Source organism: Alternaria incomplexa (assembly GCF_024043165.1).
Source record: "Alternaria incomplexa strain BMP 0042 chromosome Unknown scaffold_8, whole genome shotgun sequence".
Taxonomy (NCBI): Eukaryota; Fungi; Ascomycota; class Dothideomycetes; order Pleosporales; family Pleosporaceae; genus Alternaria; species Alternaria incomplexa.
In genome coordinates, this window is record NW_026249857.1 from 691810 (window position 1) to 718766 (window position 26957).

The 26957-nt window shown below is 53.0% G+C and overlaps 7 protein-coding genes across 7 annotated transcripts; 3 read left to right on the forward strand and 4 right to left on the reverse strand.

Moving 5' to 3' along the window:
* Positions 1-2503: 2503 nt before the first annotated feature.
* Positions 2504-3739, forward strand: J4E90_006040 (uncharacterized protein; the record flags this gene model as incomplete). Its single annotated transcript, XM_051435589.1, has 1 exon — positions 2504-3739. One exon carries the CDS (start codon positions 2504-2506, stop codon positions 3737-3739), a length of 1236 nt encoding a protein of 411 aa, XP_051290447.1.
* A 3951-nt stretch (positions 3740-7690) lies between these two features.
* J4E90_006041 (uncharacterized protein) lies at positions 7691-12930 on the reverse strand (the record flags this gene model as incomplete). The annotated part of the gene is made up of 2 exons (XM_051435590.1): positions 7691-12871; positions 12922-12930. 2 exons carry the CDS (start codon positions 12928-12930, stop codon positions 7691-7693), a joined length of 5190 nt encoding a protein of 1729 aa, XP_051290448.1.
* Positions 12931-13613: 683 nt separating this feature from the next.
* J4E90_006042 (uncharacterized protein) lies at positions 13614-14819 on the forward strand (the record flags this gene model as incomplete). Its single annotated transcript, XM_051435591.1, has 3 exons — positions 13614-13704; positions 13755-14631; positions 14681-14819. The coding sequence occupies 3 exons, from the start codon at positions 13614-13616 to the stop codon at positions 14817-14819; spliced, it is 1107 nt and encodes a 368-aa protein (XP_051290449.1).
* A 22-nt stretch (positions 14820-14841) lies between these two features.
* On the reverse strand, positions 14842-16561 carry J4E90_006043 (uncharacterized protein; the record flags this gene model as incomplete). Its single annotated transcript, XM_051435592.1, has 5 exons — positions 14842-15096; positions 15144-15391; positions 15442-15929; positions 15985-16069; positions 16126-16561. The coding sequence occupies 5 exons, from the start codon at positions 16559-16561 to the stop codon at positions 14842-14844; spliced, it is 1512 nt and encodes a 503-aa protein (XP_051290450.1).
* Positions 16562-17539: 978 nt separating this feature from the next.
* J4E90_006044 (uncharacterized protein) lies at positions 17540-21066 on the reverse strand (the record flags this gene model as incomplete). The annotated part of the gene is made up of 4 exons (XM_051435593.1): positions 17540-17907; positions 18064-18185; positions 18339-20119; positions 20257-21066. 4 exons carry the CDS (start codon positions 21064-21066, stop codon positions 17540-17542), a joined length of 3081 nt encoding a protein of 1026 aa, XP_051290451.1.
* Positions 21067-21752: 686 nt separating this feature from the next.
* J4E90_006045 (uncharacterized protein) lies at positions 21753-22646 on the forward strand (the record flags this gene model as incomplete). The annotated part of the gene is made up of 1 exon (XM_051435594.1): positions 21753-22646. The coding sequence occupies one exon, from the start codon at positions 21753-21755 to the stop codon at positions 22644-22646; it is 894 nt and encodes a 297-aa protein (XP_051290452.1).
* Positions 22647-23166: 520 nt separating this feature from the next.
* On the reverse strand, positions 23167-26073 carry J4E90_006046 (uncharacterized protein; the record flags this gene model as incomplete). The annotated part of the gene is made up of 5 exons (XM_051435595.1): positions 23167-23342; positions 23480-24090; positions 24139-24787; positions 24908-25164; positions 25475-26073. 5 exons carry the CDS (start codon positions 26071-26073, stop codon positions 23167-23169), a joined length of 2292 nt encoding a protein of 763 aa, XP_051290453.1.
* Positions 26074-26957: the final 884 nt, after the last annotated feature.

The window sequence follows — 26957 nt, forward strand, 5'->3', positions numbered from 1 at the left end:
TATTGAATTTGCAATACACGAGCGAATCGTTGGGCTCGAGGAATTTATTCTAGGAAGTGCGTCATGCAGCTAGAGCGCTCGCATGTCGTCGACAGCGGTGCTCAGCTTGCGTCGTGGCAAACTAACATGGTTGCCTGCAATGCCTGGCGAATCCGCAGCGCTGCAGACATGAAACTGCATGCGATAGGGCTGCGCAAACCTGAGTGATGCGTCATAGCGATTGTGGTTAGTACTCGCGGGTGTCGCAGTTGCTTCCATACCGCCGCGTTTGTCTCATCCTAGTGGTCGTCTTGGAGACAGGTGGGAATACGGTGTAGAATCGACGGCGCTTCGTATCTCGCAGGTCCACTTGGTGAGAAAGCCTCGTTCTGAAATCAGTCCATGACGATAGTAGCATGCGGGTGCGGAGAAAACAGTTCTGCAGGTCATGGGGAGTCATAGCAACGCATGATGTTGGTGGGTGCGAAGGATTACGCAAGGTGAGTTGTCTGATAGCAAAGTGGGTACTGGGAATTTTGACACTTCGAGAAAGTATTGTGGGAAAGCTCGGTAGGAACGCAACCCGATGAGCCCCAAGGACAAGGCCCGATGTAGTCCAATAAGGACCGAGTATCGGGGTCAAAATACAAATGAGAACTGTGTGCCGAGAGATTACAAGGAGCGTGTTGACGGGAGATACCAGGCTGTATGCGTCCAAGGCGCAGGCTTCATGCACAGCACGGATACAGGCGTTCCGCCGGAGCCAGTCAAATTGAAAGAGCGAGGTACTTGCGCTGCGAACTTGCTTTATCGAGCCGTAGTAGGTGCGAGCGGGGAGATCAAACCATGTAACCGCGACCATTTACTTTGTTGTTGACGCTTTTGATCGAATCAAAACGGCGCCGCCGAAGCGCTATGCAGCCGCGAGTGGGCCCGACATCGACAGTACCATATGCCTTGGAAGACGACTGCAGACAACGAAGTAGCGGTAAACAGCTGCGCGCCCCAGGCCAGCGAGTTGGAGAGGCTGTGAGACATTCGAGAAAATTTTCACGGGCGGGAAATTAGCTTAGGTACATGAGCAGAGGGAAGTTCGAGAAGGGATCCGAGCAATAGAGTGCGGCTCTGAGCAGTGGACAGGGCCTCCCTAACAGTGATAATCGGCCCCAAGCGACGCGGGACGACGTTGAATGGTGGACCTTCCGCTGTTTCGGAGGGAAGGACTCCAGCCAAAACCTACCAGCCGTGTGCCGCGACGATGGTCCATGTAGCGTTGGTACTAGGCAAAAGGTAGTTTGCCTATGGGTACGTTTAGGAAATGGTCGCGAGCTGATGGCGACGCTGGGAAGGTGTCTGGAGATCAACTCGAGCTATATGTCGCTCGGTAGCTGGTCGGTCACGGCAGGATTAGCTGCGTACGACGACCATGTGGGAGGAGCTGCGCCGGTGCCAGCAGGTGCTCGCAGCCAGAGAAGCACAGGCAGAATGGGCCGTGTTTTTGCATCCGCGCTGCAGCGAGCCGCGAGTCCTGCCCAACGACGCATCTGGAGGGTGAAAGGGTGTGGTGGAGCTTTGTTGGCTGCAAGGAGGGCCGTTTGAAGAGCGTTCGGCAGCAAACGAAACACGCTGAAAACGGTGACAGCTGGATCGAAGACGATGCTGCACGACATGTAGGACAGCAAATGAAGGGAGGTACAGAGTTGCGCTGCTTACGCTAGCCACGCTCGAAGGGGCATCTCTGAGGGGGTCCAGGATTACGGGTATATAGCGAGCAACATGATGTTTCCAATATTACACACCCAAAACAGAACAAATATAAAACAGGCTGGGCGCAATGCTCGTTAGGCATCAACGGGAGAGAAGCTCATACATGCATACACACTGTAGAAGGCGTCCCGTCGAGTGCGAGAGAAGAGTCAGAGAGCGGCTTGGACAGTGTAGGGTTCGGGGCTAGCTTCCCAGAATACTCGTGGGCAATATGGGCAGGAGGCACAGCATGGTGCCATGGTCAATCTGACCCGTAGATGAGGGACTGCTAACAGCCGGGGTCCCTTGGGCTGTGGTAGTGCATGCATGGCGCCGACAGGGGGCGGCGTTAGGGTGGATGGGCATCCACAGTGGTCCGCGCGCGGAAAGAGCGAAAGAGGCTCGTCTCAAAAGCAGGCGCAGCCCGCCGTCGCTTCCTCGTTTGCGCACTCGAGCATCATCACCACATATTACCAAGCACCAGACGTCAACGTCTACACTCGATTAGGATCCTCCACCCTGGATCCTTCTGGCACCCTCTAGCAACTAAACGATCCTACACCCAATGTGCAGTAGACAGAGCCGGATTTCCCTTTCTCTCTCCTCCGTCGCTGCACCCCCATTCACATCCGCCCACTACCAACGCCCACGAAGACCCGCCTTCGGTTTGCACATCCCCAGGTGAAGCAGGCACCGGCCTGGGCTCCTTCCCCATCGATCCCGCACACGAACCTCACCGCCGCCATCCATTGAGCCGCACAGCGACATATCCACCAACATGTACGCACAACAGTATCCCACGCCACCCCCGGGCTACAACATGCCCTACGACCACTTCCGCACGACACCGCCCATGTCGCCCGGTCCCGGTAACGCCTACTACTCGCCGCGGCACGCGCCCCAGATGGCGACCCCACGAGCGAGTCCCAAGGTTGCGGCCCACTCCCGACGGGCATCGCACGCCGTACCGTCCAACTACTCGTACGCACCCACACCTCGTGGAGGGGCCATGCCTCAGTATGGCGCTGCAGACCCGCGCACATACGCGACGCCGAGAGGCACCCCTGAATATGTAAGTTATTTCGGTTACAATATTCCAAGTCGGCAACGCCGCGACACAGACGTCCCGCCTCTCAAGCGCAGCAATCGCGAGAGGAAGCGTCGACCGTCGCAGTCGGCACGTCACGTCTACACCAAAGTTGTCTTCGACGACCAAGGATACGGCTACGAGCGCGATTACGACGTCTACGACTATCCACCACCGCCATACGAACAGTATGCGCGCCACGACATGTACGGGAGGGATGCTGATCAATATTACTACGATCAGGTCCCTATTTATGATCCAGAGCCAAAGGCTAGCAGCCGTCCACGACGCGCCTCCGCAGCAACCAGCCGACAGCCAGCCGCCTCCCCCAAGAAGCCCGCCCCAGCAGCTGCCCCCAAGACCAGCCCTAAGGCCACCGAAGAAGATGCGCGCCGCGCTGGCATTCCCGCCGGCTACTCGTACAAGAACTGGGACCCCACAGAAGAACCCATCATGCTCCTAGGATCCGTCTTCGACGCCAACTCCCTCGGCAAGTGGATCTACGACTGGACTGTCTTCCACTACGGCCCCGCAACCCCCCTCGCCGAGATGGCAGGCGAGCTCTGGCTCCTGCTCATCCAACTCGCCGGCAAAGTCAAGAGGGCCGACGAGACCATGCCCAAGATCCGCAAGAAGGAGAACCACGAAATGGTCGAAGACTTCCTCGAGAGTGGCGAACGCCTCTGGGTCCGCTTCGCCAAGCTCCTCAAGGTCTGCGAGGACTACATGTGGAAGGCCGCTAAGAAGGAGAGCGGCAAGGAGAAGCCTGTTTCCATGGGCAAGAACAGCGGCAAGGAGTTTGTCGAATCCATCTTCGGTCGCGACCGAGAACTAGAGAAGACCGAGAAGCTCATGACCGGAATGCGTCTCTGGTCCATGCGCTTCGATGCCAACTGCGAGGACATCCTACGATACCCATCTGCTTAGGATCTCTTACCTTTCATACCTCGACGCTTTGGCGCTGGCGTTTTCTGTCTTGGTATACCCTTTCCCTTACCGTCATTGCTTTGCGCATTATTTGATGTTACCGCGAGATACCCTTTCTTGCATTTCGTAATTGTTAATCTTGCTGCATCTTATTCGCTTTGCACGTTCACAACAATGTACAACACTACCGGGTTTTCTCACGCATTGGGCGGGTCACAGGAAAAAGTCTGCTTTCTACTATGATATCCCCCTTCTTACTCTTGTATTGTTTTTCTAGCCTACTATCGTTATTTGCTGTTTGGGTTTCGGGCACGCATGGTGTTCAGGTTGTTACTCTGGGGGTACTGGGATACCACTACACTTTGTCTTCTGGGTTAGTCCACTAGATTTGAGAGATTCTCTACGGAACATCTCTATCAGAAAGATCGGTACCTCACGGTCAAAACTAGCTATACCCACTTACCACTCTATTGCTATCTACAAATTTTATTACTTATTATCGAACCATCTACTTCCCATGTCCTCGTGCAACTGCTTCTTCCGTGACTCACAAGCCCTGTCCGCCTATCAAACCCGCATGCGTCGCATTCTCCTACACAGCCATTATCAAAGTTTCCAACGGCGGCGATCTCCAAAAGCTGCGACCCCTGCATGCCAGCCACACATGGGCAATCTGAGACACAAGTAACCCTATCGAACACCTCAGATCAGTCTCGGACACATGCTTTTGCGTCTGCAACACCTGAATTTCACATGCTTTCACACACCCTCTTCTGCCTGGGTTGCCACGTTCCCAGGCTCCCAGGAGGCGCTGTCGCACTGTGAGTCGCAGACTCATCACAGTCCTTTTAGTGAATCATCACGCACGATGGTGCCTTGTTGCAGCCAACGGGCGCTTGCGCATGCACATGGCCAACTTCATTGGCTGTTTCGGGCTGTCCTCAGCCTTACCATAGAAGAAGCGCTGTGCATGGAAGGCTGCTGCAGGTTGCGTCAAAGAGGCAAGGTCACGATGTTTGCTTTTTCCGCGACCCCCATGGCCTTGAACGTGGCGTGTGAAGGCGGGAAGGATTGCCACCTATCCAATCCGACGGCGTGCAGATGAGTTCGTGCCCGCCTGGCGCTGGCCCTCTAGATTGGTAGAGTGGAACGACAGCGGTTTGCTATCTTGATATCGATCCGGGCCGGGAAAAGAAATAGGGCATTGCTCACGTTTGCGTGGAGGAATGGTTGGGTTAGACATGTGTGCACAAAGTGCTATTTACGAATGCGTTGTGGGTGGTAAGGCCGAGGGCTTTGGGATGGCCGTCGCACAGTACCTACAGCTCGCGCGCATCGCACGCAACGATGACATTACAGCGAATCTACCTACCGTCCCTCCATCCAGGGTCTCTCGCGGCCATGACAACACAGTAAACCACCCCTTAATAGCGGGCACATATGCGGCTCAACGTTATCAGGCTCCTTCCCTGCCTCGCCTTCCTCATAAAGTTCCATGCCACCCCATCCCGAAGCTTAGCGCACGCGTTCCTTCCCATTTCAAGATTAAGAGGCGTCGCGTTATCCCTGGGCACGGGAACTCCTTTGATAGGCACACTCTGCCTTGATCCCCGGTTATAACACGAGTCAACGTTGCGCAAGGGCACCCTGACATGGGGTGATTAGGCAACAGTTTTGATAGAGTTGCAGGATTGGCATCATATCGCGTTTTGGGATCGACAGGCACAGAGACATCGCCCGTCGTCGGGAGGCTCGGATGGAAGGGAAGGATGGTGGGTGGCTAGTACTCCGTGTATGACAAAAGACGCGAGGTTGGGGCAGGAAGGGTTCCACGGGATCTGTTGGCTAGAACCAGGGCTATCGGCTTCCACGACAGTCTCTGCTAAGTTACCGTCATTTAGCTTTTCGGTTTTGGTGGGTGTCACGAGCTGAGTGAGCGCTGTTGGGGTGCGCCGTGTTAATTGGGTGCGGCATCGCATCTTCCTTCTTTTGTGCTCAGTGCTTTCCACGGCTGAATGAGTGTGGTACTTGGATCGTTTGTGCGAATCGCTCCAACGAACGAATAGCATTGTTCTACTCCGGCGTAGCACATGCGATCGCTTTCCAGATGACCTTTGCGTCCCAGCAAACATGTCTGCTTCTGGACCTTTCTCCGTCGCGCCGGATCGCGTTCCGTCGCAACTATACGACATCATTCCGCTAAACAGGCAAGCCCATCACATCACCATGGGCGAGCACTTTGCCTGAAAGTCCCAATCGCGTCAATGCAATGGGTCGCGAAAACGCGAATCCGGGGTGCATGTGCATGCCTCGCAGAACACCTGATGCCTACACTATCGCTATCGTCAAACCTACCAGCAGTTCATGCAGAAGCGTGACATATACACACACAGGCCATGCCCATCGGCGAGCGACTACGGTGTTTCAAAACACGTGGCCGGTGCCATCGTGCATGAACCGGTCCCCTATTCCACGTCCCTTCGCACCCAAGCACACCCAAGCAGCAAGCGAAGCGAGTACATCAGGCAAGCCGCGGCATATGACGAATGCCAGACTAAACCCCGCCTAGACCCACCCGTCCAGTTCCTCTCCCCCTCCTGCTTATCCACTTTTGTACCCCGCTGCCACTCCGCGTGAACCGCCTTTGCCTATGTCACTGTTTCGCCTACTTCCAAGGTTTTCTTTTCACCTACCGCGTCACGGTGCCGGAGCGGAACAGGGGAATTGTAATGGCGGGTAGATGGACGCGTGGTCACAAGATCGTCTATCGTCATACATCGGTCAATGCGAGATCATTCATACTGTGCGAGCATCGAGATCGTGGCTGTTGACAAGTTTCTGGCTACAATTATCGGAGGCGGCCGATGCGTCGCTTGTGTGGTACAGTACGTTCATGGTGAGGGGTGTGGAGGGGTCGAAAAGTTTGAGCCAGAGACATGCCACGTCTATACCGCTCCCTCTGGCGTTCTGTTCTCGTTACATTGACGAATGAGCGACCTGGCTGTATGCATCGTGGGTGTGGTCAGCTGCGCCTTTTGGTTTGCTGGTGGGTGGCTTCGGGCTGCGAAATGGCCCATTAAGCGCTGTATCCTCTGCGTGATTGGGGTTCTTTTGAGAAATGCCGGAGAAATGCGCGCTGGGAGGCAGACTCGGATAGGCGTATGCATACGCGCATTATTTCTTCAGCGGCACTTGCACCGAGAAACACTAACCGCTGGGCTATGGGCAGGTGACAAGGCAGGTATGATGTAACCTCAAGTCGCAGACGTGGGTTCCAAGGACGACTGTCAACCTGGCGGGTACACCGCGAAGTACCCCCCACGACCAACGTAGCAACACCAAAACAATCTCGATCCGAAGCGCAACCTTCCGCCAGGCCAGGACAGCGATATCCCTTCCACCTCCCACGTGCTCTCGCCAGCGTCACCAATCCCTCACTGCGCATAAGCGCCCGCAACACCACCCCTCCATGCATCCACTACCCCTCCAACACCCATTCCATTCCCATCACCCTGCCGCAAGGCACTGTCAAAATAGTCCTTTGTCCATACCAAACAACCCCTCCATTGTATAGGCTTACTGTGCGTCACAGATCGTCCCTTATCAGGTACTATCTTTGCTATTCCTGTGCCGTGAACTGCATGCACTGCGCATGCGAACACCCTTCTAGCGTGCCGATTGTTTGTTTCTATTTCAGTCATCACATGCGAGCGGGATAAAAGACGAGGCTGCATTCCCGGCTTATGTGATGAGTGTATTGTATTGAACTAACCGGATGGAGATCGATAGCGATGCAAGGGGGAGAGGTGTGGTTACACGACAGGCAGTGGGAAATAGTGTAGTCAGCACTATCTCTAGGTATTAACCCTAGGTGAACAGAGACAGCTATCAGATAACCGATGCTCTGAATGGTTCGAAAGTGCAACGTTATCCATGTATTTCGTAAGATGCTTACCATGCGAGAGCTAATCGAGTACCTATCACAGCGACCTCATCGCCCTTTGGACAGAACAATTTGCCAGACTCAACCAACCGAAGTAAAGGCAAAGATTCCTCGTTGAGCCAATGACGCGGCAACATGAAGTGTTTCTTAACCATACCCGCGTTTTCCGCATTCTGCGTGTGCTTTGAGGGCGACACAGCTCCTGAAGTTGCTGGCTCGTCTTTTGCATAAACAGATCCAATCTTCCAGGTACAGATCCAGAAATCTTGATCAAGGAAGACGAATCTGTCTTTTGCTAGCACGCCGAGCGAGACTTCGACTAGCTTCGTGACTTCGTCTGGAATACGTCGCATAGCCGTGTTCGGAACCGACCACATTGCTGTTTCATTCTCTCGTAGCCTAGGAATTGAATCGAGTTCAGAAACCTTCAGCATCGTGTAAGATTGAGAACCAGGCTTCAACGTCCTTTCCACGACGATGTGAGATCGATCTTGAGCTGGATATACGTGCACGGTTTGGTAGCCTGACTCTGGGCCTGCGCTCACTCTAATTCGATCTTCTTCTGCGGAGTCGGCGTTTGATAGTTGGCCAGTCTTCCCGGTGATGTTGTTATCAGACTTGTAATCGTAATGTATCAGTTTCGTTGGCTCTAGGGTGATCCAGGAAAAGCGCCTCACGCCAACGTGGTTGAAGGCAAGTAATGATTGCGAGTCGCTAGAATCGTTGATCCAATGCTGGCCTGTGTCGCTCTCGTTTTGATGTTGAACGCGCATTTTCTTTTCGTCCAATGACCATACTTGTACAGCGTGTTGCCTAACCATAAGAAGAAGGGTTCCGTCCGGACTGAATAGTACTTGCTGAGCAGTACCTAGCTGTGATGACATGGTGAGATTGAGAAGCGGTTGAACTTTCCATGTCGTCTTGTTGTCGGTGGTCGATAACGGTGAGATCTTCTTGACGCTGACGTCCCCGCCCAATTCCCCAATGGCTAGATGCTCACCGCTGTCATCCCAAACTAGCAAGTCTATCATCATGTATCTTGGGGAGTTCCAGACGTTCAGAGTCTTCATGCCTTCCGCATTGAACAGATGAACCTCCCCAGCTTCGTTCCCGGCGCAAAAGAATCTGCTATGTGAAGCCACAGCCAAAGCCGTGATTCGATCTTCTTGTACAACGATCTGAGTGGAGTCGTTGAGTGTTGAGACATCACTTTGCGTCTCCCATTGGTCCTCAGATATGTCGCCCGTCTCCTGCAAGTCAGCGAGTGCTGCTGGCTCCCATGCAGTGCATACAGCATCGCGTATCTCGTAGAAGCGACGAGAGTCTGGACTGAAAGCCAGAGCTCTTGGGGTAGTGTCGCATCTCAACTGGTATAGCAGAGCAAAGTTCTGGAAGTTGAAAAGCCGAACCACCCCATTGTTGTCGCATGTCGCAAACGATAGCCCATCGGGACTACATTGGAGCAGGCTAGCAGGTGTACGTAGCTCCTCGTTTGTTTGTTCGTATGGGTCCCATTTGAAGACGCATCCATCGCTATACCTCCCAAGAATATTACCATGGCGTGCATTCCAGGATACTTCATTAACTCCTGACCAAACTACTCCGTTGAAGCCTCTACCTTCGACAGGCCGAGAATTTCTTCCGATCATCTGACAGTCTTCAACTGACCACACTGATAATGGAAAGCCGCGATAGGCAACAGCGATCTGTGTACCATCAGGGCTAAAGACCATGGCGCAGGGTGAGTTGGCATTGCCCAGACTAGCGGTATCAGATTCTTGCAAGGAACTGAGCTGTTGCCATTCTGGGCGTTGCGTATCTATCGCCAGCATTTGGATAGTCTTGTTTTCGCACGCCGCCAGTACCCTGGTCTTGTCCTCGCTGAAGATAACGCCCAGGACCGTGGTGTCTTTGGGACTACCGATTGTGAGAATGTGGCGACCAGATGGAATTTCCCAGATCTTGGTATGCGATACCCCACACGAAAGGTACCTCGTCCCGGCGGGGTCGAAACAACATGCTGTGACGTACTCGCCTTGAACGAGCGAGAGCTTCTTTTCGAAGTTGACAGCACTCCAGATCAGCGTTACTCCATGTGACTGATGGTCTGTGGCGACTGCAGCGATATGGCCACGAGAGCAAAGCAGCTTCAAAAGTCGGTGTCTCCTGACTGACATGTGCGCAACCGAGTCATCCCATCTTTGGTTCGTGATACCGGAAACTGATATGGAGCGAAACGTCCTCTGTTTCGCGAATTGACTGTGTATCATCGAGCTCCGAGGACAAAACTCTGGGATGAAGTTGTAGATAGACGCGGGATCATACAAGAGTGTAGAACCAAATTTCCCCACGAGCTTGGTGAAGTCAACTGCCCAGAAGCGCAGTAGATCTCGCTGATCGTCATCCAGGGTAAGCTCGAAATCTGTGCTTCTCTTGCTACTGATCAGCTCCGTCAATGTTCGCGAGGCGTACACGAGGACTTTGAGCTGCCGCAGAGACGCAAGTATGCGGATCCAGGTGAGCACATGAGATTTGCGCAGGAATTGCACAAGAATTGACAAGGCAGAAGAACTGATACGCGTAGCAAGCCCCAAATGAAAGTGCCAGGATGTTGCTGCATAGTCAATGAAGTCGCGTTTGAGTTCTGCGTTGGTCTGGTTGAGTTTGCCGCGGACTCCAGTATCCATCAAGCAAGTCATACATTGACGAAAGGACTCAAGATGAGTCTGCGTAGCATCGATGTATAGATCCAGCTCAGGTGCGTGCGTGAGATAGTCGCGCGCAGTCTGATGTATCATCGTGACGTTTTCGCTCATGTCCACAACCACAAAGAAGCCACAGGTGGCAGTGATGGTGCTGCGAAGATCGAGAATCTTGCCGAAAGATGGCCGGAGAGCTTGTTCCAGCTCTCTCAAGTTGAGCGCTCGACGAGAAAACATCGCCCATGTTAGTATGCGCTGTGCAAGTTGCTTGTCTGTCGGGCTCATGTTCTTAGCTACATCAGAGGCCATGCGATGATACATGCCTTCCATACCAGCGGGCATGTTCTCCAATGTTTGCCTGATGTCGTCGCTGGTGTGACGTTTGAGTACTTCCTTGATGGCAAGATGCACCCAGAGAAAGTTGCCTTCCGCGCGCTGTAAGATCAGGTCTGTTACTTCCTTCTTGACTTCTTCATTCCACCTTGGTACAGTCATACGGCTCTCGACATAGGCTCGAACATCCTGTTGGGACTTGGATGTTATGGGAAAGACCTCGACCGGTATTGACATCCCCAGCTGCTCGACCTCAGAGCGCAACTCTGGGGTCTCGCGACTTACTACCAATATCTTGATGGGTATTGCAGAGTTTCGTAAGCCATTGAGCAGACCAAGTAGTAATTGAGGTGAGTCCGCTTCGTCCAGAGCGTCTATGACCCAGTACAATGGGGCCGTTTGTCGCAATGTCCAGAGTGCCGTAACGAACAGTCGGTTCCACACAGTTCTGACGTCTGTCTTCTCTAAGCGTAGTCCATCTTCCGATAGGTCTCTCAAACGTCTGCGGTATTGGGGTATATCTTGAGACAGCTGGAAGGCTATTGATCGGAGACAACCGTTGACTGATCGCTTGGCTTGTTCGCCAAACCGGAAGAAGTAATACTGACACGTCTCTCCTCTTGCTTTGATGTTGTCGATGATGAACGACGAGAGTACTGATTTCCCACTAGCTGGTAGCGCATGCAACCAAAGTACCGAGCTCTGGGTAGTATCTTGCATCCATTTCTGGAATATACTCTCCTCAAGTATCCATTCACATGTACCCGGCATCCATTGATCGCGGAAAAAGCTGAAATCGTTGTTTGGTGAGTCCTGAATGGAGAGGAGAGTTTCTACGGCTTCGGAAGCGTCTGAGGAGGCCGAAGAAGATCTCCGGAAGCTGATACCCATGTGCCGCACGCGGTCCACCAAGGTTTTCAACACATCTCGCATACCGATGTAATTTGCGTCACGAGGACTATGGTATTTGCAAACATCGTGGTGGTCTGCATTCATAGCTCTCGATATTTCTCCCGGATATCCAAGTATGGCAGACTCTTTTTCCAATATCCTGATCTTTTTGGGACCGACAGCGGTCTCCAGGGTCTCGTAGAAGGAAACAATGTGAAGCTTCGGCGCAAACTTCCGAAACTGCTCATTTATCTCTTCTAATGCTGCCGAATTTTTCTGCAAGTCTGCGACGTACTGTTTGGGGGAATACCTGAGAAGTGAGGTCGAGAGTATGCGGTTGAGTAGTTCGGCCAGATTGGAGCCGCGATGCGGCGTGGATAAGAAAATGATAGCATTGATGGATTTGACCATCTCGGAATACTCGTCATCACCGTGACCCAGAATGTAGGCCTTCTTCACTACGAGACCCCCCATCGAGTGAACTATGAAGATGATTGGGACATCTCCTAGACCTAGATCCTCTAAATCCCTGTTCTCGTCTTTTGTGAACTTCATAGCAAATAACAGTTCTTTTGCGAAATCTGTAATGTTGAGCACTGTACGCGATGAGGTCGACTTCCAATCTGCATCGTATCCGAATGTTAAGATCCGTGCTGAGCCAATGACAGGCTCAGTGGGGAGCCAAAGATGGGGCCAAAAGTAATTCGGATCATGGTCCTTGGACCACGTAGAGTGACTAGATCCGCCCAGACCATGTACGAAGACGATGTCTAGCGAATGTCCGTACTCGGGCTCGTGAATGACAGTGAGTCCTAGAGGATTCGTACGTCTATGTGCGGAGTTCGATCTTGTGTGAGATCCGTGCGACAAGTTCACAGCGGCGAAACTTGACGTAGTACTCTGGAAGCTACTTGAACGTTGCTCAAGTCCTGATGAGGTTGAATGAGGGCTAAGGTTGCTGCTGCGACGGCGTTCAGAATCGACAAGATTAGATGAGACAACCTGACTGTTGCTATGCAGTCGTCCTCTTCTAACTCCATCTTGGAAACCGACTTGTCCATCTTGAACAACATCAGCGTGAGCAGACTCTGGTTCCTGTGCGCCCGCGATCGCATCGGAAGGTCCCGAATGTCTGTTGCGCTCTAGGCTTTGGCGACGCTGGGCGGCTTCGACATTGGTGACATCGGCTGCCGGATCATTCAAGGTGCCGATCTGTTCATTCTGGCCACGACCTTTGTACTTGTTGCTGATTCTCTTCAGTAACTGGAGTTAATGAGACTTTGTCGCAATATCGACACGTTGATGTCACTCACTCGGTCCATGGTCGGGCCTCATAAGAGTCGTAAATCCCACCCGCTTTTTCTGTCCGAGTCCGGCAAATGTCCACAGTTCGGCCCTGGGTGCGGTAGGGTGAATGACGTGAATCGTGATCAGGAATGGTACGACGAACGACTGGGGCTGTGGGTATCCAAGTCCCCCGCCAAAGGCAATACAACTACCGCAGGGATAGTCAGCCGCTCGCCGGATGCGGAACTTGCTGATGCTAATCCACGTCCAGGACATCTACAGTGGTATCCCGTCCTCGGCAACAGGCTAGACGGGCCCGGAAAGAAGCCCACCAATTACAGACGGTATGAGCATCCCGCGGGTTCAGATATTGACGAGTAAGGAAAAGAACAGCATGACTGCAGCCTCTGTTGCCTGATGATGTAGTCAGCATCCATGACCCCGCGCGCGTGGCCAATGATCCCGTATCTGCTGCAAGGCTGCGGCGCACCCCCATGCTGCACGTTCGGCTCGAGCACTTCCTCATCTATTGCAGCGAATCAATTCTTTGATTAGCCGCTGACCGGATCGCCACTGACGCGGGTGACTGCATGCGATAAGTAAGTGAGTTATCGTCGCTGTTCGGATTATACATGCTTGTGTAATAAGAGGCTTTGCTTTTAGTCGCAGGCAGACGGTTCCAGACATTTGTACCATTTTCGCTTTACTCTTAAGGAGCATGTCAACCTCAGTACACTCGATTGCGGAGAAGGAAGGGCCTAGCGCTGGTATTGAGGGTGATTTCCCTCTCGACGAGGGTGTGGTTCAAGGTAAGTCCTTACAGGAAGGATTTCAGTCCACAGCTCATAGTCTTGGACAGCTCTACCGGAGGGTAGCAAGGTTCTGTCAGCGCATAGCTATGGTTCCTCCGCATGGACAGTCACAGCCCGCCTGAACGTTTTGCTTTCCGGCGGAACAGAGAAGAAGTATTTTCTCAAGATTGCGACCGAGGAACCTGGTCGCGTGATGATGGAGGGAGAGTTCAACTCAATGAGCTCTCTTTATCAGTCTTTACCGGAATTCATTCCCAGGCCTCTGACTTGGGGCAAGTTCAAGATCAAAGCGCCTGAGACGTACTTCTTTCTGTGCGACTTCATTAACATGACCAACGACATGCCGGATCCAGTTCAGTTCTGCGCCAAGCTTGCAGAACTCCATAGAACGAGTGAATCTCCGACTGGGATGTTTGGCTTCCACATTACGACCTGCCATGGTAGATACCCCCAAGAACTGGCTTGGGACCCCAGTTGGACTAGCTTCTTCACCAAACTGCTTCGAGGCTGTTTCGTATTCGAGAAGCAGGAGTGTAGTCCGTGGCCGGAGTACGACACAGTCGCAGACCGTATACTAAGCCATGTGGTTCCAAGGCTCCTAGGAGCGCTCGAAGAGGACGGCCGCAAGATCAAGCCGTCGCTTATTCACGGAGACTTGTGGGAAGGCAATATTGGAACCGAACTTTCGAATGGCAAGATCTACATCTTCGATGCCGGCGCGTACTACGCCCATCATGAGATGGAGATCGGCATGTGGCGATGTGAGTATCAAAAGATCAAATCGCGAGAGTATAAGCGACAGTATCTGCGCAACATGACCGTGAGTGAGCCGGCGGAAGAGTTCGAAGACCGCAATCGTTTGTACTGTATCAAGATGGATGTCATCCACTCAGCGCATAATCCTGGATCCATCGTCAGAGAAACGTAAGTCATAGTCAAGAGCGTGAGATGGAATGTACTCACATAGTCGTAGGATTTACAACGACATGTGCTACTTAGTCGACAAGTACGCACCATATCCACACGGAGAAGAGCCTTCAAAGAGTAAAATGCAGAAAGAGGTGCCTGCAGCCATGTGGAAAGGTGCAGAAAGTTCTGCGTTGTCGACATAAACCAGGAATGGGCCAGGATTTCCTAGTGATGTAATGACTGACTCTGGCTTTTCTGTCTCCAATTCCTGCCAGAGCGCTGTAATAGAACAACCATGGGTACAGATAGTAAAGTGAGCCCTGTCAATAGGGTAAAGGTCCATCCAGCTCCTAGCTTTGAGATCATGACGTCCAAGGCTGCCAGAGCTGCGCCTGCAAGAAGGCAACGAAACAAATTGGCGGCCGCACTAGCTGTTGCAGGTCGAATCGGATTGACGTCGACAAGTAAAGTTCCACAAGCCTAGGGATGTGAGAACAGTGATCTAGTGCGCTTTTTGACATACGTACATTGAACACACCGGTGATTGAGGCGCCGATGAAGAACTGCAAAACCAGTGGCACGGCGAAATGCGTATGCTTATCTAAAGCCCATCCATAGCCGATTGTCGTCGCAGCTGCAACGCTCATGTAGAAGTATGTGGCGCGCAAGCGAGCCTTCTCGATAGGAAAGTCTAGAAGATCGTCGGCGCGTGTTCGATCGATTGCGAAACCCAAACCAGAGGCGACTCTGCGGTATTCCCAGTTCATGATATAGCCTTATCACTATTAGCTACCAGTCTATATGAGCGTGCTGGAGACATCTTACCGCAAGTGTAGGAAGCCAAGACGCAGCCAACCCCGAATGGGATGTATATCAGGCCAGCATACAGTTCCTCGAAGCCATAAATTGTTATGAACAGGGTTGATAGCGACGCTTGAACACAGCAGTAAGTCATGTAGAATAAGCCGTTGATGAGCATGATCAATGCGTTCTCTTTCTGCCAGAGTGCTTTGAAACAGGGCTTGAGGCTGGGCCATCGCATCGGTTGAACGTGAGCTTCGCCTCCAAAGCTTGTTGTTGATGAGTTGTTCGACTTGAGCTTTGCGTGCGTTAGGTAAGACCTGTTTAAGAGTCGTGTAGGCATGATTGATCCGTTTCCTACAATCTTCCGAGCGGTTTCTGGTAGCGTAACGGCGAGTATGCAAAGGTTGATGCTGGATAGTATCGCAAGGGTCCAGAAGATCCAAGGCCATCCAGCGTATTGGACGAGTATGCCACCTAAGACAGGACCCATGCTGGGCGCTGCGTTCGGGCTAGAAGATGTCAACCAGGACCAACTGGCATGTCCAAAGCGGGATGATAGCATACCCCAGTAGAATTGTTCCGACAAATCCGCCTCTTTCAGCAGGAGTGGCAATGTCGCTAACGACAGCGTAACCAAAAGATATCGTACCTGAACACGTATATGTCAGCAGGCACGCCAGCTTGAGAATGTGCTTAGAAACTCACCGCTCGAGCCAGCACTTTGAAGCATCCGTAGCACTAGTAACGCTGGATACGATCTTTGAACAGCCAACCCCACATTGGCAATGGTATATGTGAGTATAGCGACCAGGTACAATGGTCGACGGCCGATGGTATCAGCCATGTCACCTAGGATGGAAGGCGCTACTCCAGATACAATCATGTATGTCGTGATCGATAGATTGGCCATTGTCAACGTGATGTTCAAATCCTCAGCAAGACTGAACAGTGCGGGATAGTAGATGAAGCTGCTGAGAGGGGAGAAGAGGCCCGCATATGCTACCAGGAAGACGATCCATCGTTTCTCGCCGGGAGTAAAGATGGAGTACGGTGGTGTGTCGGGTGTTATCTCCTGCTCTGGAATGTGAGCGACAATCGTAGGCTTTTCGTTCATACCGGGTGTGCTTGTTGGAGCGGCCATAGAGGCTGTGATGATGGTCGGTTATGACTGCATCCAAAGGATTTGGTGTGTTATCTCTCGATTGGCCCTGCGCGCCATGCTGTACCGATTGGTGGCAACACGCTGCAGCTGGCTGTTCGCCATTCCAGGGATCAACCAGAGCAGATCATATGACGCGCTGTTCGTGCCTCTACCCGAGGCTGTTCCTAGGCAAACGGCATGCTGAGTGTGTGTAACGCGACTGCGCCGCGTTGCGACACATTTTAGCAGCACCGGCTCCACGGGGGGCACCAGTCTCGGCTGCCCCTATCGGCATTAATCGAATACTGTCAAGCTCACCGTCTGCATTCATGAACGATGGGAATGCTTCTGTGATCGCGGCATGAGTACTCTGAGGTGTGTTGCACGATGGACAAGCTCTCGATTCGTAGCCCACGGCCACCCCAGACTGCCCCACTTAGTTCATGTCTTGACAGGCTAGCGCGCATCGCAAGCACCCACACTCATTGAAGTTGGAGAGAGCGGCTGCATGTCATGATGAGAACATCAAGCTTGAGATCAAAGGCACTTACAGAGACTATGAAGGCCATTGTTCCTGTCGCGGCACTCCGCATGAATAACCAACATGTTTTGTATTTCCAAGCCCTCTCGGGACCTGGAGCAAGTTCCCACAGAAGGCGGCCGCATCTCATGTCATTGGTATCTAACAAGTTGCACGAGGTGAGGTTCACGCGGGTAACTGCGTTGCTTGTATGTATACGTTGATACCATTAGCTATACTCACGTATAGCCAGTCGCTGCTAAGCGTGACTTTTCATACTATCATCTATGAATCATGACTTTCATCCAACCCTCCTATCTATTAATCCCGGCAGTGCGGTATCTCCTGTCGGACACACACAGCAACGAGAAGATGATACCTCCGAGTAAGACTGCGTCACGACACCCCGGAGACACCATTGACCCGTCTTTCTGACAGCACATTCACAAATCCAGTGATCATGCAGCGCTATCCCTCAATCTCTGCTGTTCCTCCTCAGTAAGCTGCCCAAACTCCTCCGCAAAGCCCTGCGTAGTCGCCGCACGCTTGAAGAAATCAACCAGGAAACCCTGCGTCTCATCGTCGCGCTGACGGCCACCGCCCGGCTCTTCAGCAGCAAAAGCCATGAGCTGCTCTTTGCTGAAACCACTGCCAAGGTCCATGAAAGGGTTCGCCTCGTCCTCCCATTCACCGTCATCAGATTCTTCTTCGGCAAGCTCAGCAGCTGCTTGTGCGTCGAGAGGTGCGCCAGAGGCGGATTGGAGTTCGACGACGAGGACTTTGAGGATTTTGAGGGGTGCGGGTACTATGGTATACTTGTCAGGATCTGAATTCGTGTGTCAGTTTGTGGATGGGCGTAAGAGGAGTTTATCGCACTGGTTCGCGACAACGACACTACGGCCTACAAGTTTGCTCCACAACATGACTTTCACTGCGTTCAGTGGCAAAGACAGGGAGGTAAACGTGAAAAGAGAAGACTTACTAGCTTTGGCGCGACTCCTGGTCATGATGCGGCCATCGGTATTCGGTATCAAGTCACCCTGCACTTGAACCTGTGCAAGACGAGGGTCCTTCAAATCATACAGTTTTGAAAGAGCGATGACACTACAAACCAAAGTCAGCAATTATGCACAGTCATCGAGTAAACATAAAAGGAAAAAGGGGGAGTTCAACTTATTCCGAACGATCTCAAGCCTTCCAACAGGCTTTCTCCGTTCGTAAGAGAACTGCTCGATTTCCGGAGAGGTTCGTACGTACTTTTGTCGGATCTCGTCGTAGCCCGCGAAGTTGATGGAGTTTTCGAGCCATTTGGCTAGCACAACCTGAAGCCCGTTTTGACCCTCGATGTCCTGGCCAGCCAAGAAGTCTACAACCTCTGAGGCATGGTTCAAGCTTAGACGCGCGAATACGAGCGTCAGACTTTGGATGAACTGTGCTTGTGTTGCTTGGCCTAGACGGACAGCGACACTTCGTAGGAGTTGCTCTAGGTAAGGTCCAAGTCGTTCGTGACCGGCCTTCTCTACTACCTCTGCGGCAAGCGCACCGACTTCGCCAGCAGCATGGTCGCTGCACGAAGACAACAGACGTGAGACGATGATGAGAGTTACCTCAAGACCTGCCTTTCCGGTGTCATCCCGCCATTCGAAGAGCTGTTGGTGATCGTGCGAGATGATGTTCTTTACGGCAGTCGTGGCAGACTTCAGCAGCTCCTCATCGGCAGAGCCTAGCAAGACTCTTGTGAGCTTTGGCATGGTCGTAGCGACAAAGCCAGCGGGTAGCGGCTCTGGTCCATGCTCAGCCATGACAGCCAGAAGATCAGCAGCAAAGTTGCATAAAGCATTCTCCTCGGTCAAGCTTCCGACATCAAAGGCACCCATAAGTGATGGAAGCACCCTTGCGCACAGTTGAACGTACGCATCCCCGCCCATTCGCGCGATAGTCTCCGTCACCTCTTCGAAGGCCTCGGTGACTAGCATGGTGAGTTGGAAGTTGTTAGCTTGATGACTAGCGATTCGGAAGAGCGTGTCGAGACCATTGTCTGTAATGCATATCCGCGTATCAATAAGTATAGCGTCTCGGAGTGTTTCGACGAGAGTGACCATAAGGTCTTCACTGTCGCTAAGCTCTGACATATCTTGTGCAGCCAGGTAGTTGCTGATGGCCATGATGATAGGTGCTTGCATGGGTTGTGTTGTCGCAGGTGGGAGCGCTTGGAGATAGTATTGCAAAGCCCGAATACACGACACTTGGACAACGTCGGACTCGTCAGATGGAATAGCCTGTAGGGATGCTTCGAGGAAGGATGTGCCGAGCTGTTGCAGAGCGTCTCCGGATGTCCTTGTCAAACTTCCAGCGACAAGGTAACCGCGTGCTCTCAGGAAAGCGTCGGGCTGCTGCATGGCATACCGAATGAAGTCCACATAGCCGCTTGCAGCATCTGGACTGATCTGCTTGTCCACGTCCTGGAAATCGCTCAACAGTTGGTTCAGCACGTAAAGCGCGGCTTCTTTAGCTTTCCAGCTCTCAGACTCGGAGTAGAGCGCTCTTGTGTAGGTCAACAAGCCGTTGACAGTAGGCTCTTGCAGCCACTCGCCAAGCTTGATGACGAGGTCACCACAGGCTGTGCGGGGCGTGTAGTTCGCGGTGACGCTTGTCTCCTCGCTCAGGAAAATGTTCACATCCACATCCCAGAGGCCCTCCTCTTCTGTAGTAATTTGTGCATACGCCACGGCCAGCTTCATGACCTGTGTGACCCATGAGTTGTCGGGTGTCTGGTTTTGGAGTTCCTGTTCGAGTTGCGCGCGGACCGGGGGTGCACGAAGACACGCCTGCATGAAGTCCAGCTCCTCTAGAATAAGGAAGTCCAACGTGTACGGCAGACCATCGGCATCTTCGAGCCTGCTCTGACGATCCTCTTTTATGTACATGAGGGAGTATGCGGGTTCTAGCAGCGATAGCTCCTGCCAGGTTGCCTGGAACAGGACGATGCTTTGCGGCGAGAGGATAGCGGGGAAGACGGACCGTATGCGCATGAGGACCTGCGAGCTGTTAGTATCGGAAACACCTCAAACGGGAGAAACTGAACAGGCCTGGAGACTACATCAAGAGAACACGCAAAGTGGGTGACCCAACGTCGATGTAGCCTCCAGGATGTTCAGCTTTTGACACGACCTACCTTGACTGACTGTAGCTTGAGCGCGATCTGTCCCTTGTAGAGCAGGGCGTTGGGCGCATCCGAGTCCTCCTCGTCGATTGACGGCGGATCAGGTAGCCTGTTGTTGAGGACATTGACGAAGAAGGGAATCCACTCCTTGAGTATCTCATCCGCGAAGCTCTTCACCATTGTCTTGTGGTCCTCCAGCACCATCTCGAGGATATCGAAGCAGCCATGGAAGACTTTCACAGCCAAGGCCCTCAGCGTCGGCTTTGTTTGCTCGCTGGTGGCCACGTTGAACAGGACCTTGATCATCTGAGGCGCGACCTGGAAGAAGGTCGTCTCGTTGAAGCAGTCCTCCACCAGCTCACCGAGCACCCTGAGAGCGCCATGTAGCTGGCCTTCGGTCGCGTTCGGTATCAGTGCGAGGAGGTTGTCGAGGAGATCTGGCCATTCGATGGGGTAGTCGGCGCTTGCGATCTTGCTCACGACGAGGCCCGCGGCGGCCTTGAGCTTGCGGTCGAGCCCGTCCTGGGTAGCGAGGTTGAGCAGCTGCTGCCGTAATACAGCCTTGTTCTCTTCCGAGACGAGCGCCTGGCCCTTCCACTCGTCGAGGCTGGAACTCCATCCCGCCAGCACAATGTTCTTCAGGTACAGGACGGCGGCCTGGCGGATGTTGAGCGGCACGCTGTCATGGCAGGCGATGCCAATGAGGCCGAGGGGGAGCTCCTGGTGGCCGTAGAGGGAGAGCAGCTGCTGCTCAGCGTGTTTGCGCGTGTCCTCCTGGGCGGTTTGGGTTGCTGATAGCAGCTGGACTAGTTGGTCCTCCATGGTCAACGTGGGGCATGCGCGTATAGAGCTAGTCGGCACGTCTAGCGCTCCCCAAAACGGCTGGCGAGGTAGAAGGATCGGGCGTTGACGCGTTTGTTGATGGGTGCTGCTGGGTGATTGAGCGCGAGGAAAAAGAACGCGCTCGGAGATGCGGGGCAACTCCGTGAATCTCTGGGTGGTGGGGTGGCTAAGCGGAGGCTATAGCTGAAGCAATAAGCCGCGACGACTGCATATACGTAGCAGATGGGTATAGACGTCAGAGACTGATACAGGAGTAAGGCGGAGTATGGCAGCTGGGCTATAACGAAGGGCGAGGTGGCCAATTGCCCGACAGGCGGTGACGACGATGCCTCTTCCCAGTTCCCGGTCGGTGGAAACGCGACTATTACCTACACCTTCGCCTCTCCCCAACCCTCCCCTTGCTGCCACGTTGTTATCCTCAACAATGCCAGGGGCACTCGACACAGCATACGCACCACGTCTGCCATACCGATGAGCGATCCTACCACAGACTTGACCGTTATCCGTGGATACGCTAGTGGCTTTCACGCGACGAGACGCGTCTGCGTCATGACTACAATCCACTACTCAAAGTGCACAACACTATCTTGTACCTGAGGCGCATACATACTCCGTCCACGAATAGAACAATCACACTCCTACTACCACACATACCTACCGCAACAATGCCAGCAACCTACCTCGAAACCCTCAACCACTTCACCACCTTCCTAACCGCCTACACGCACACGCTCCTCCACCACCGCGAAATCTACCCCACCACCTCCTTCGCTCGCTCCCGTTTCCACAACGCCATCGTCTACCAATCGCGGCACCCCATGGTCTGCGAATGGATCACCGACGCCATAACCGCCGTGCGCGAAGAGCTCCTCAAGGGCGTCGTCTCCAGAATCGGCATCGTCATATTCACCTACGATGAGTACGATGAAGGCTCAGGTAGCGCCAAGATAATGGAACGCTACATGTTCGACGTGAGCGAGTTTCCTGTTGTGGAACGGCGAGATCGTATGTTGGATATTGAGTTTGAGGGAGGGCCTATGCTGGAGACGAAGGGCAAGGGAAAGCAAAAGGAAGAGGAAAAGGAGATAGAATACAATAATGATGGGACTATAAAGAGGAAGAAGACGAAGCCGTTGGATACGGGTGTGGACGTTAACATCAGCGAGCAGTTTCGCGCGGCGTTTCTGCAGCTTGAGATGCGGACGTCTAGACTGGAGCCTCTGCCTGAAGGGTGCACTTTCAATGTTAGTATGGAACTCAAGGATGAGGGCGATATCGATCCGCCGGTTGGACACCCGCAGGTCTGGCAGCCGGTCCAGCCTAGTTTGCAGAAGACGGGGAGGGGTGCGCTGTTTAGGGATAGGGACGTGTTTGATGAGGAAGCGTTTGAGTTGGGGATAATGAGAGAGAAGGAAGGGAGAGATCTGGGTGGGGCCAAGGTCACGCCCATACGCAGTGTACAGGCGGGTGTTTTCAGGTTTGAGAACTGGATAGAAGAGGGCAGGGCAAAATTTGAGAGCCCAGAAGACAGTATACCATCGAGCTTCTCGAGTTTTTGACAGTAGATGGTTGAACAACTCGAATTTGATTACTACAATGCTCTACTGAGTATGGAATGTTCCCTGCCTCTGGTAAAGAGTCAATGCAAGCTGTTATATTTCGTGAAAGCGAGGTGTGCTACGAAGACGGAATTCAAGATATTCTCTACATCAAAGATAAGTCGGCTTACTACATAGACCTTCAGAATTTCTATCGCGAGTAAGTTGCGTTTTATGGTCCCGCCTCAACGTCGATAGAGGCAGATACCTGGATCACCATGCCACCTCCATGCTATGCTATAGAATGAATCCCATCAAACGAAAACACGCTATCTGTGAGGAGCCTGGGGCGCCATGCCACGACGCCGTCGCCTATCAGCTACCATCGCCGCAGCCGCTACCCGCCGAGCCTCAAGCAGAGCATCAAGATTTTGTTCCCCAACACCCAACCGCGCGCGCTCTGCTGCAAGCTCCTGCTGTCTAGCTCTGAAATTCTGACGCACGGCTATCTGCTGCTGATCCTGGCCAAGTCCAACGTTGTTCAGGAAGCGGAAAGCCTCGCGAGCATCGCGCTGCGCCTGTTCGCCGTTGGCAATTCGACGAGGGCCGCCCAATTCCGGTCGGGCATTGCGTTGGCGAACCCGTTCATTAATCCGATCATCAACTCTATTGGCTTCGGGAAGGCGGGCTGGTTGGCCTGGTCCGTTGACTTGTCCCCTCCCGATGCCAAGTTGCGGGAGGGGGTTGGGTGGGAGCATGGCCCAGAGGGCATTGAACAACCGAGGTCTAGCAATATTGGTTAGACGGATGAAAAAAGTGACATCTTGGACATGGCGCGATCATTGGGATCGGACGTTGAATGTATGGCTGATATGGCTGCTGTGGAATGGCTCCGTAGAAACCCATAGGCTGAACGGGCTGAACGGGCTGAGCAGGATAGAGATGTTGATAGAATGGGAATGGTTGGACGGGGTATCCAAACGCAGGCATGGTAGGCATGGCAGGCATAGCAGGCATAGCAGGCATAGCAGGAATGGCTGGAAAGGCTGGCATGGCTGGAAAGGCTGGCATGGCCGGGATGACTGGATGAGGGTGGACGTACCGATCTGCTGGGGCGACATTTGCTGCTATTCCATTGAGGTGAGCCGGCGGCGCAGGTACTGGGGGCACCATGGGAGCTCGCCTGAGCTGCTCTCCAACCATGTGGTAAGGGAAGGCTTGCGCTTCTATGCCTGCTCGACCTTTTCGTGCATCTTCTGCTTGCTTGACTCGATCGGAGACCTTGACCATCAAATCTGCATCTGAAAGGCCTGGATTATCGACTCGGACTTTGGCCATGGCCTCATCGGCTGCGCGCTTGACCTCTTGTTCGTGGCGGTCTTCGACGTTTTCGTGTAGTGGACATTTGCCTGCACGAGACTCGCCGAAATGGTTATAGTCTGTTACGTTTTTAGAGCAGACGTAGCTAGGCTTTTGTCAGCTGATATCGGGATCTCTTAGGCTAGTGACTTACCATTGCACGTTCCTACAGTGCGTGCATGTCATCTTGTTGCAGCCAAGTTCCTTGACGAAAGGGTGCTTGCATTTGTTGCAGTGTCGTATCAAGGCTGCTGACATCGCTTCTTCGACAATGTGTCGCAGGGTAATTTGGCCATTCTTCTTAGATTCCTCGCAGCTGAGTGGGATGTGAGACTCCTTTTCGCAAAGGCGACAACTCGTCTTGCTGCATTTGGGGTTTTGACAGCGGAACTCCTTGTCAACCTCAACCGGTAGACATTCCATTTTGAAGTCGCAGAACGGGCACTCCGAGAGGAAGTCCAGACCCGCCGCTTCCAAGTCCTCTCTTTGTTGCATATGCTCGAGTCGCTCGAATGTCTTGTCGCTCAGAACCTGTTGCAACTGTCGCCGGGTGAACGTTCCATTGCAGTCGTCGACTCCGAAACACTTGGGTCTGCACCGAGATTGACCCATCTGCGTCTCGATTTGTTGACGGGGACAGTCTACGCAGTAGAAGTGGGTAGTGTCTCCGTTGCAACTTATCATGCGGTTGAGAGGAACGTCGTTGAAGCAACATGCGCATTCACCCATTTCATTGTTCATTTGCGCTCGATTTAAGTTGTCTTCTTCCGCCTTTTCCGCGTCTTTGACCTTTTGGCGTTTGGCTGTAACCTGTCAGTAGGGAGCAGACGAAGGAGACCACACGATCTTCGCTGTTCTGAGACATAGGGTTCGAAGTCCTCTATTGATCTCCTGGAAGGTCATGGTCACGACATTCCACTTACCAGCTTCAGCTTCGCTCTTCTTCTTCGCTGCGTGCAACTCCTTGGGTATCTGACTTCCTTGTTCAATCAACTGGAGTTCAATACCGCGCTTGATGCGTGATTTGTTTATCTTCGAATATGTCCTGGCAATTTGTCCGTAGTTACGCACTTGCTGTTCAATGACACCGTAGGCCTTGTAAAGAGTCTTCTGCTGTTTGAGAACGGTCGTGATATGCCGCACGGGTACAGTGAGGAATTCGTCTTTGAGTAGCTCTGTTCTGTGGAAAGTATCGTTAGTACAACGAATGAAAGGGGTGAGAAGGTATAAAGACGACGCAAGGCGTTGAAGGTGCGTAAAAAATGTAGCGGATGACTACAGAATTGTTGTTTGTGTTGCTGTTACTGCGCTGGCCCATAGGCGAAGTGCAACGTCCACGACAGTCGTTCCATGGTTCCAGGTGTAATAAAACGCTCGCTTCACGATCCACCTGGAATGATGGTTGCCAATCAACCCCGACTCTTGAAGCTTTCAGACATCACTGAACCATAAAGCTCATAGGGCTGTGCCCGTAAAGGAGTTGTACTTACGCGTCATGTTCATAACCGCCGATCTCGGGGTCACGCTCGCCCTTCTCGTAGGTGCTCAACTCACCCTCGGCTTCGTTATCCCTCTTTCTCTTCTTGTTCTTCGCGTCATCTGATTCTTTTGGATACGGCTCGCCTTCCAATAACTCCGTGAGTAAATGCTCGCATTGTGCGGTTGTTCGTGTGGTGTCTGTCATCTTTTCTTGGATCAATTTGAGGACGTAATCGACCGAGATGTCCGGCAGCACGCTCACAACCATCTGCAAACAGGCAGCTTCGGTGACCAATGCGATGTCCTCACCCCAATCGGGAGCTCGTCCCTCTGGCGGTGGTCTGTCGTCTTCTGCCACGACAGCGTCAGACGGCGGAACGTCAATGTCTGGAATGTCGGTCAAATCGATCACTTGACGGTCATTTGCCTGGAATTCTGCGCGGAACTCTGCGATAGGATCATCCAGATCCGGGAAGTCAAGAGCGAATTCTGCTGCAGATCGTGCGTCGAAGGCCTCCAATTCGTGTCTTGCGAGACCCTCGTCCTCCGTCTCACTATCGGAGAGCAAATCAATAACTTCATGATCGCGATGAATGCCAGTTGGAGCCATCGCAAGTGTCCTGTCGTGATAGTCGTAAGGCTAGTTGACGAGTAAACCTCCACCTTGAAGGGTTGCTATCGGGTGTGCGTCTAGACCGAGCGATGTAGAGTTTCTTGGGTACCTTGAATGGGGAGAACCAAATAATAAACATTAATTTGTACCTAGCGGAGAACCTGGGGAAGGAGTGAGGGGCGATGGAACTGCAAACGCGTGTGGTGTTTACGTGATTCAGACCAGCTCAATTCACACGGACGTAGCCTTGTCGCTCACCCCACCAGTTGTCGGAGGAGGCCTCTCACCGACTGATAGGCACTAGCTGAAGGGAAGAAAAAGGAACAAGCGAAAGTATGAGAGTGACAGGTTTCACACTGCAGCTCGCAGCGGAGTGAGACTTGGGTGTTCCAGGTGCAGGCCGCTGGGAGATCGAGGAGCTATTGCGGCCAGCCCTGAGCCAGCGGAACGGGCAAGGGCACCAGTCAGGTAAGAGAGCAAAGGCAGTAGCTATGTGCCACACCAGCGCATGTCAATGAAAAGCCATTACAGTGCCGCCAGCGCTCAGCGAAACAGAAATGGCGTGTCGTCGTGAAAGGATGCTGCGCCGCTCTCAGGGCGGGAGATGGGCGTCTCGCCCAGATGATCGTGCAGTTCGCTCCAGGCCGGCCCCAGGGCTCCGCTAGCTCAACTGCCGCTAACCGCATCATCACGAGCTTGCGCGCGCGTCGCACAGGGCTGAGAAGAAGCAATGTCTGCCATCGGTCTTGGTGATGCTGCCAATGGACGCGCAAAGCTTTTGAGACCATGACATGCAAACTCCCGCCTTACTGCCTGGCCTCATGCAAGGCCCGAGCTACTCGCGAATCGGACAGGCGCACATGACCCGTGGGAAGCTGTGA